Below are 9,316 nucleotides of genomic sequence, written 5' to 3' on the forward strand. Positions count from 1 at the left end.
ATCAGGGCTGGTGTGGAGACAAGAGAGGCTGCGCTGTGAGAAAGGGTGTACGGGCCGGGGGTAACGGGCCACAGCTGCTAGGCTACTCAGCACATTCTAGTTTCGGTCTCTGGGCAGTGATACTCGGGTGCTCAGCTGGCATCCGGAGGGCTATGGAATCACTCATTCCAAAGGCTCTGGCGGTGCCCTGCCTTCATCCATGACTCTTTTACTCCACTCCTTTATATGTGAGTAAAGGAGTTTTAGAAACCTTCTGTACCAAATTACTTCTTGTCAAGAGTACCATAACCTGCTGGGAAAACAGGGAATCTTCTCTCTTAATTAACCACACGTTCGTAAGTATTAAAATAAGAGTTAGAAAAATAAATTATTCAACACTGACATTTTATTTTCCGAACTTTTATCATTTTTACAAAACAAAAAGCAGTTATCAAAAACAGCAAAGAGGTTTTAGAATTTCTCCACCAGTTTTTACGTAAGACAGTGATTACGAAACTGGTGTCCAATGTAAATACTACACACAAGCTGATTTCCCTCTTTGTCATATGCATTCAGGTGGTTTGTTCTGGAGTTACTGAATGATAACTTTTTATAAGCACCGGTCATTTTTTGAGAACCGATTTGGTTTGTCCAACAAAGTAAACACTTTTTGCTGTGTGACATTTTCCTTTTTTGAAAACCACTGAGCTAAAAATACAGAATGTGTATGTATCTGGATCTGAACCAAATCTTTTAAGATCCTAATTACCCTGAAGAACACTGAAGACATTTATAGGGCATATTAAACACTAGTTATATACCTCATAATGTCTAAGGCAGCTATTATATTTCTAAAGAAAACAGCGTTTCATTCAGAGGCTGCCCAGAGTTTGAACTTCATCATTGTTTCCATGTCTTTTCTCATTTGGAGTAGTTTCCCCAAATTGGGTCATATTATTAGAACAAAGTTTTATGCCCGTGCCAAACAGGCTCTGGCATTTCATAGATACATTTTTGTAGAGCAAGACTCCTTGCTCTGGACCCTGGAGACCACAAAGAAATCGAGAGGCCATGATTACTGGATGCAGAGAGGAAAAAGCATACTTAAGCTCACATGATCTGGAGGTAAGCAGAAACAAAACTGGAACTTGGGAGTGGTGTTCACCCACCACTTGTTCCAGAAACACATTTTGCTTAAATAAGGGAATTATGGTCCAGTTTTGCAACGTTAATAGCTGCCAGTTTCTCAAATATATTTTTTATAAAGATCATTTCCTGGCTAGGAAGGAGTTAGGAAACTGGCCTCAAATTCTGAACAAATTCCTCACTATTAGTCAAAAACAAAACAAAACACTTAAAAAAAAATGCAAAACAAAACAAAACCCCACCAGCCGATAGGGGTTAAAATTGCACAATTAAACTTGAAGGCAAATTATACTATATACAGACAGGTATACACCAAAATCGTTTTTGAGAGCATGAAACACTCCTGTTCATAAACATTTCCTCTCTATTATCCCAATTTTCATGAAAGGAAAACTGATATGTGATTTTGCTCTTTACGGATATGAAAAAGGAAGCAAGAAGGCAAAGCTGAGAGAAAGAGACGCTACCCAAAGGGCAGCGGTGGCATTTGGTTGTTTTGGTCTTTGTACCAGCAACTCCCACACCCACGGGCTGTCCAGTTCCCGCCGACTACACGGTTTTCCTTGCGGTCAGAACTCGAACAATGGACCCAACTCCTCCAGCAGCAAGTGCCTAAAAACGAACAAAAATGTAAATGCTGACGGAATCATAAAGGGTCAATCCTCATACCAAGTAAAACATTTTTCTTAAAGGAGGAATGTGTGCAACTATCGGCTTTGGATTCATTAATTTTCATAAACATTTCTTGAACACCGATCATGCGCCAGGCACTGCTCTCGATACTGGGGACACAGCGACCCACACCACCTTCGGAGTCCCTGCCTCATGCACCCACGTGCCAGTGAGACACTAGCTGGCGTTCTAGTATGTTGTTTTCACATTATGGGATGTTCTTAAGGATTTACAGCATGAGCTTGCCTAAAACGGGTGCTCACATGTCAATTTAGGACTTTGATTTTGCTCTCTTCTTAGCACTGTCAGGAAGAAATTCAAACTGGGATCAACTACCCAACTAAGTTCCATTTAGATTAGCCAGTTTGTCAGATTCTTTTTATTCCCCCCAAGCTAAGAATGTATTATTTGATAGCTAAGAACCAGAAACTTTAATTTTGACTTTACCTTCAAAACCTGCAAGTCCTGAGTACATTATCAGGAATTGAAAGCTCCGGCTTACTTACTGAATACTTTTGTGTATTGGGTACCGTGCTAGATGCCAGGGATATAGCACCTTCTGGTCCACCGGGAAGGGGCAAATATATAAGGAGAGCATGTTAATATAAAGTATGCAATGACAGAGGTGCGCACTGGGGTGAGGAGGCACTCAGGCAGACAGAAAATCCTATGCAAAGGTCAAGAGGTGTGGAACAGTACAGTGTATTCTGGGAAAGGATACTATTACGCTGCTCACTGCTGGAGCACGGGGGGAAGAACAACGTAGAAGAGGAGGGGCTAGACTTGGGAACTTGGGCTTCATTCTGCAGGTGACTGACATGGTAGATCTGGATTTAAGAGAGCATTCTGGCGATTGGGTGGAGAACAGATTCGAGGGAGACAGAACTGGTAGCTGGTGGCCTGTGTTGCAAGTTACAGCAACAGACTGGGAGAGAGGCTGCAAAGAGCCGCCATCAGAAGGGTATCTGTGTGCATGGCTGGAGAATTATTTAGCAGACAAGACTGGCAAAAACTGGTGACTGATGTTAGGAAGCAATGAAGACTTAACGTGGGCCTCAGTTTCCCCATCCACCAAAAGAGGAATGATAGCAAGCTTCTCCTCCTGGTATTTTTATGAGGATTAAAGGAGTTAATATTTATAAAGTGCTTGGGAGAGTGCTTGGAATACAGTAAGTGCTCCACCAATGTCTGCTATGATCCTGAGACTGGACAGGAACCAGGTTGCTTAGGTTTTTAAGTAGGCTCTTCATCTCTAAATTGAGGATGATAAAGATGTTTATATACCTCATAGGGTCATTATGAGGCCTAATGAAACATCAACTAATGGTACAGTGACTGACAAATGGAAAGCGTTCCTGAATAGGATGACCATATACATTATTCTCCAACTGGTACTGGAGAGTGAAAGGGAACTAGTCATAATTACGTTGGGACAACAGGCATAAACTGGGGCCGTCTTGGGAAAACAGGGAGGTCTGGTTACCCTCTCCATAAAAGTGAGCGCTCTTTATTTGACACTGTATGAACCATCAAGTGACTTGACCAAGACGAGTTTTACTATGTCTGTAGTGTGTGTTTTCATCACTGAATGTGTGCTGCAAATCAGAATCTCTTAAGATCAAGGTTAGTAAGCATAAATCTAAACGTTCATTTTCATGCGTTTATTTGTAAAAACAAAGATGTACAGCCAAGAAATCAAAATAATTATTTAGGTGAGAGAATATAACTTACCTTTTCATGCCATTGCAATAACACAGCACTGCTATTGTCAGAGGGGCTCTCGAAGCCTTTATAAATATACTTCATTAGAAGATCCACACCATTCTTGTCCAGGGATTGAACTGCCTTTTCAATATCATTCGCTTTAAAAGAGATGAGCACCTTCAAGACAATGCTGCCGGCTCGATCCTGGGGATAAAGGAAGAACATTTAGACATATGGGTGTGGAGTGGTTGTTCTAGAAAGGCTACGCTGAGGTGACATTTAAGACCTGAAGGACATGAAACTCCCTGGGGGCCAGAGCGATATGGTGGAACAGTAGGACAGGAGGTCAGAAAGGTCGTGGGAAGAGAGACCACATAAGCCCACAGGCCATTGTGACGACTCTGGTTTTCATTAAGAGAAATGAGATGTTGGAAGGTTTTGAGAACAGTGATAAAATCTGACTTGTATTTTAATGGGATCCCTTTGGCTGCCATGTTGAGAACAAGCTGATGTGGGGCTGGTGGGGGGCAGGGAACGAGGCAGAAGCCGGGAGACCAGTCTGGAAGGGACTGCAATAACACAGGCTGGCTTTGGCTACCAGCATGGGAGCAGTGGAGGGCGACAGATTCTTGACATGTCTGAAGGAGAGCTGAAAGGATTTGCTTACAAACAGATGTGATAACTTGACAATTTTCTTAAATCAATATTTAAATTTTACTTCTTGACCTCAAAAAAACCCTGAAGACAAAGAAAAAATGAAGTGCAGTTCTACCCCGAACCATCCTTCAAAAATAGTAAGAATAAGCTTTTAAGAAGACTTATTTTAAGTTTTTTATCTACCGTCAAGATATAAGATATAGTGATCTTCACTTACGATTTTTTTCCTTTGATAAAAGGCTGTTCCAAGAGCAAAGTTATTTTTTCACCCATGAAGCCAAGCAAAGAGAACACTTAATTTACCCTTTCAACAACTTCACTTCGCCTTTTCAAGAAAGAGTGGTATCTTTGGCATTCCCACTGATCAGGAGTTTACAGAATGTTTCTACCACCTATTGTTGTCTTCAGTTTAAAGACTATGGAATTACCCAATTTAGAAAAATATTCTTAACAACCACAGCTATAACTTCCCACCCACAAACTGTGATAAAAACTCACCCATATAAAAGCAGAAGGTGGTAAAATTGAAATTTCAATGACGTCCCTCGCCACTTTCAAAAACCAAAGAAAATGTTTCCTCTCATCGTTGCCTAGATAATTATTATGCATTTACCTAAATTATTACTAGTATTCAATTAAAGAGATCCTTAGGGCTCCTACAGACAATGGGTCCAGAGCTCTAGGCTTCATTTTAAATAATTAGTAAATACGTTCTCCAGAATTTCCGAAAAGACTGCTGCAGGGAATGTTAGTCATGTTTTTCTGAAGGGCAATTTGGCAATACCGCTTGTACCAAAAGCCTTAAAAAATGTGCATTCTAAAACCCAGCGATTCACTTCTAGGAATTCATTCAAAGGAAAAAATTAACAATTTACCCAAAATTGTTCATTTCAGTACTGTTTACAACAACAAAAGGTTAATAATCTAAATATACGACAAAAGGAGATTAGTTATATGTAAACTGCAGCATATGTATACGCAGCCATTAAAAAAAAATCTTATAGAAATAAACTTAAGATGTTCATGTACATTGTAAAAAAAAAAAAAAAAACAGTTATAAAACTCCATTTTTATTAAAAAACAAACCAACCAAAAACCCCCCAAAACAAAACACAACTAATACAAAAGCTCTATAAGCATATAGCAACACCAGAAAGTAATAACCGATTATCTCTGGGCAGTGGGATGATGATTATCCTTTTTGTCCCCTCACTTCTTTGAGTTTTCCATAAACATTTAATACTTGCATAATTTAGAAAGATTTCTAAAAAGCAACCAAATAGAATCTTGTTTATTTTGTACAGTTTTTGTTTATTCTTCAGGCCTTTGTTTAAATTCAACCTGAGTGCCTCCATTAAACAGACCAAAATGATCTCTTATATTCATAACTCAGTATTAGAGTGCTATTTTTAATATGTAAATTTTTACCTATCAAACTACATAGTAAGCTCGTCCATGTCAAAGACAATAAATGGTTAAAATATTTGTTGCTTTCATGACACTTCAGAGGATTTTGGTAAGAAAGCTAAGATACCAGCAGAGATCACTGTGTGTCTGACTTACCTTCACCGCCTGACTCTTGGTGTTGATAGGGGGATTTTTCAGAGCTGCCTGGAGGGCGGCTGTCATGTTTCCTGTGATGGAGGTTAAGGGGATAGCGGCACAGGGCAGCTCTCAGGAAAGCATTGTTTACCAGGTATCATTGATTCTTAAGACTTGATTTTATACACAGAAAGAAAAATTACTACAGTCACTATGTTCAATATTGGAAAACTCAGTATGTTGGTTTCAATGATGTCAACCAAATGTAAAATACTGAAAACACAGGAGCACGTAATAAGGCAAAGACCAGTTCTTGTCTGGCTCTAATTACTAAATGAACACTTTGATAGCCTTTTATTTTCCAGTAAGACACATATGCAAACATTATCCAGTAATATTTAAAAAAAATTATATGTATCTCAGAATTATTAGGTCCCAAAATGAAACAGCATATCCTCAACCAAAAGGTGTTTTTATGTGATTCTAACTGGAAAAACAAAGACCAAACTTTTGCTAGAATTATATTGTGTATGAACTGAATGCCGGCAGAAAATGCTGGTGATTATTCTAGCACTCTAAATGATATACATCAGCAATCTCTCAATATTAATGAAAAGAGGCATTACAAAAGATGTAATTCAATGACATTTAGGTAGAAGCTTAATTTTTGTTTTGTGTATTTTCTCTTATATTTCATAAAGGTTATTAAAACTGTTTTAGGTCATACCTATTAAATTTAGTCTTTGAAAGCACCAGTGCGTTAGCAAGTATGAGACTCGGAAGGCCAATGAGACTGTCAGAATATACAGTCATTCCCCTAAAAGGAAAACCACACAGAGTTCACTTGTTCCTCAATCCGCAGGGCCTGACCCAGAGCTTGTCTCTTCTGGTTCCAACAAGAGAAGAAGAGACAATTATCTTTTTATTTTTAGATAAAGTGATTAAAAAGCAGATCCACTGTATGGATACAGCAGTACCAGTCAAGAGTCATCACCCATCAACCTAAAGTTAGTTCACATCATTTATCCATCACAAAGAATGTTTTCAGACGGAATAATGTTCACTGCTTATGTTTGAAAAAGAAAAAGAAAAAAAAGGTCTGACCAAAAAAACCCCCCAAAACAAAAAACCCCTATAGGTGGTGGTAAGCTGTTATTTTCAAGGGTTAACGAACTTCTAGGAAAGCACGCCTTCTGCAGACTGGCTCATTTTTAAGACCTAAAGCGTTTAAGTATTTAAATAATGCAAAATAGCAACAGCTGACTGTGAAAGTTGTGGAAATCAAAGAAACATCTGTATACTGATGTTTAGTGCTGTATTTTAGGTGCCTTTAAGACTAGATATAGTTACAACTAATATTTTCACTCATATTTCCCCATTATACTTTAATAGGACATTGATGAGGAAAGGGTTTAAAGAGTCTTCCTTACCTTATGAATACATTCAAGAATAATTAGAACTGAGTGAATTCAGTAACTGAGAATCTCTAAAACTACAGCATGAGTTGTTCCAACATTTACATTTTTCTAAAAAAGATGTGATGCAAATGCTCACTCGAATTTATGAATATTCAAATATGCAAAAACAAAAACCAGGAACTGACAGCCACATTTTAACTGAAATGGAAACGGCTTCAGGATTACAAAAATGATTCTGCTTTGTACAAATGACTCATCGTCTATTTTATTCATCGTCTGTTTTATTCACTGGGGTTTATTTTAAATATTTCCAGGGATTCTCCATATGCCATCCCTGTCTCCTTTCCATTGTCCCCGGCTTAGCAGGTAAAAGCCTACAAGCTTCCTTCTTGGGAGTTGGTTTTTTGTACACACTCCCTTTCCCCCGGTTAACAAATTCTCTATCTTGCAACCTTTATCTTGCCAAATTCCTTTCCCTTTTTAAATAATGATTTTTTTAAAAAAAGGCCCAGGGGCTAAAAGGACAGACAGAGGGCCTCAATTCTGCAAACCGCCCCATCCCTCCCAGCAAGGAATAAACTCTCCTAATCCTGCCAAAACCAAACCGCCAAAACACAAGCAGCCTGCTCCTCCCAATCACAAATTTCTGGAGCCGCGGTGACTCCGGAAATCACCGTCCTGGGGAGGACAACTTAAGCGCCCCCCGAGAGCCAGAGGGCAGCACCAGATGCCTCCCTCCGCGTCGGGAGGGCGCGGCCCGCCCCGCCAGTTCCCGGCGGCAGCAACTCCGGCCGCAACCTCAGGAATCGGGGCGGGGAAGGCGCGCCGAGAAGAGCAAGTTTCCGAGGCGGGACCCTGGGTTCTCGGGGCGACTCGGTTAGAAATGGGAGTGTCCCTTACCCTCTCAAGAGTGGGGGACCCCAGAGAGACAGATTTAAGTCATGGGCCGCTGGGGGCAGCTCCGCGCCCCTGCCCCGGGGTCGAAGGGGGTCCCGGGAGAGGGGCGGGTGGGGAAGGGAGGCCGGCAGACGCAAGGATATTGCCGCAGGCAGGAGTCCACCTCGCCTTCGTCAGGCCCGGCCTGCCCATCGCCCCCGTCTTCCTCGTCTACGAACTTGTTCTCGTCGTACTCATCCACGTCCACCTTCCGGAACCGGGCCGACGACACTGTGTTCTTCGACATCCCCGAACCGGACCGGTGGCAGAAGCCTCCTCTCGGTTGCTGCCTCTACCTCGGTAAGCGTAGCCCACCAGGAACCCGCAGCCGGGCGCCTTCACTTCCCTCTTCCGCTCTGGGGCGTCGCCGGCAGCCGGGGCTCGGGCGCTTCTGGGCCTGCGCGCAGGCGGCGCTCCTTCCTCCTCAGCTTCATGCTCTTCTCTAGCCTCCTACGCCGCCCCCACTCTTTCCCCGGGGAGCGCGCGCGAGGGAGGGAGCGCGCTGGACGCAGTGCGCAGGCGCGGGCTCTCTGCAGGAAAGGGGCGGGGCTGGGCGAAGGAGGCGGGGGCGGGAGGGGGTGGGGCCGGAGGGAGGGCCGAAAGCGGTGCCGCGGGCAGAGGTAAGAGACAATTGGTCGTCCGAGGGCATCACGTGATCCTCAGGGGGTTTCCATAGCAACGCTTCTCTGCGGTCCAGCCTAGGGGGGTCTTAGGTTGGCGGCTATGGGCACTGGGGGCGGGTGGCTTTTGCTGCCGCCGCTGCTGCCAGCGACCTGTCCTCGGGGTCCTGCGTGAGGTCCGGCTGGCCCGGACTTGCCTCTGAGGTGTGATGGACCGGTTGCCGGACCAAGTCCCCTGCAGTTGGCAGGAGTATGGGGCGGAGTGATGCGCGCCCGGGCGCCCAGCGTCGTTCTAGTTGTCAGAGACATCACCTCCGACCGTGCGCTGCCGGTGGCTGCGTTCCAGAGCCGGGAGCCCCTTTTCCGGGGTTGGAACTGCGCTGCGCGGCTAGCGGGAGGTCCCCAAGGACGGAGTCGAAAGGTCATATCTTACCTGTCAGTGGTGTGTGACAGCATCCCGACGGCACCTGCAGAGCCTGAACTAGGTATCATATCCACTGGGAGGGAGGGGGAGGTTCTGGGAAGGGGCTGGGGTGGCAAAACTGGGGCGAACCTGTGGAATTTGGGGTAGGGTCAGTCATTGACATCTTAAAATAAGTGCCTGTTTGGAGCAAGAATGCTAGAAAAGGATAGGGGCGAGTT

General features: G+C 43.3%; 1 protein-coding gene across 2 annotated transcripts; it reads right to left on the bottom strand.

The window, feature by feature from the left end:
• Positions 1-363: 363 nt before the first annotated feature.
• Positions 364-8,523, bottom strand: ARPC5 (actin related protein 2/3 complex subunit 5). 2 transcript variants are annotated; one of them, XM_021682578.1, is made up of 4 exons: positions 8,159-8,523; positions 5,722-5,794; positions 3,529-3,705; positions 364-1,737 (listed from the first exon to the last, which is right to left on the bottom strand). In XM_021682578.1, exons 1-4 carry the CDS (start codon positions 8,299-8,301, stop codon positions 1,675-1,677), a joined length of 456 nt encoding a protein of 151 aa, XP_021538253.1. In that variant the 5' UTR covers positions 8,302-8,523; the 3' UTR covers positions 364-1,674. The 2 variants fall into 2 exon arrangements, with proteins under 2 accessions (XP_021538253.1, XP_044772318.1); XM_044916383.1 differs by having other exon boundaries at positions 5,722-5,803.
• Positions 8,524-9,316: the final 793 nt, after the last annotated feature.

Source organism: Neomonachus schauinslandi, chromosome 6 (assembly GCF_002201575.2).
Source record: "Neomonachus schauinslandi chromosome 6, ASM220157v2, whole genome shotgun sequence".
Taxonomy (NCBI): Eukaryota; Metazoa; Chordata; class Mammalia; order Carnivora; family Phocidae; genus Neomonachus; species Neomonachus schauinslandi.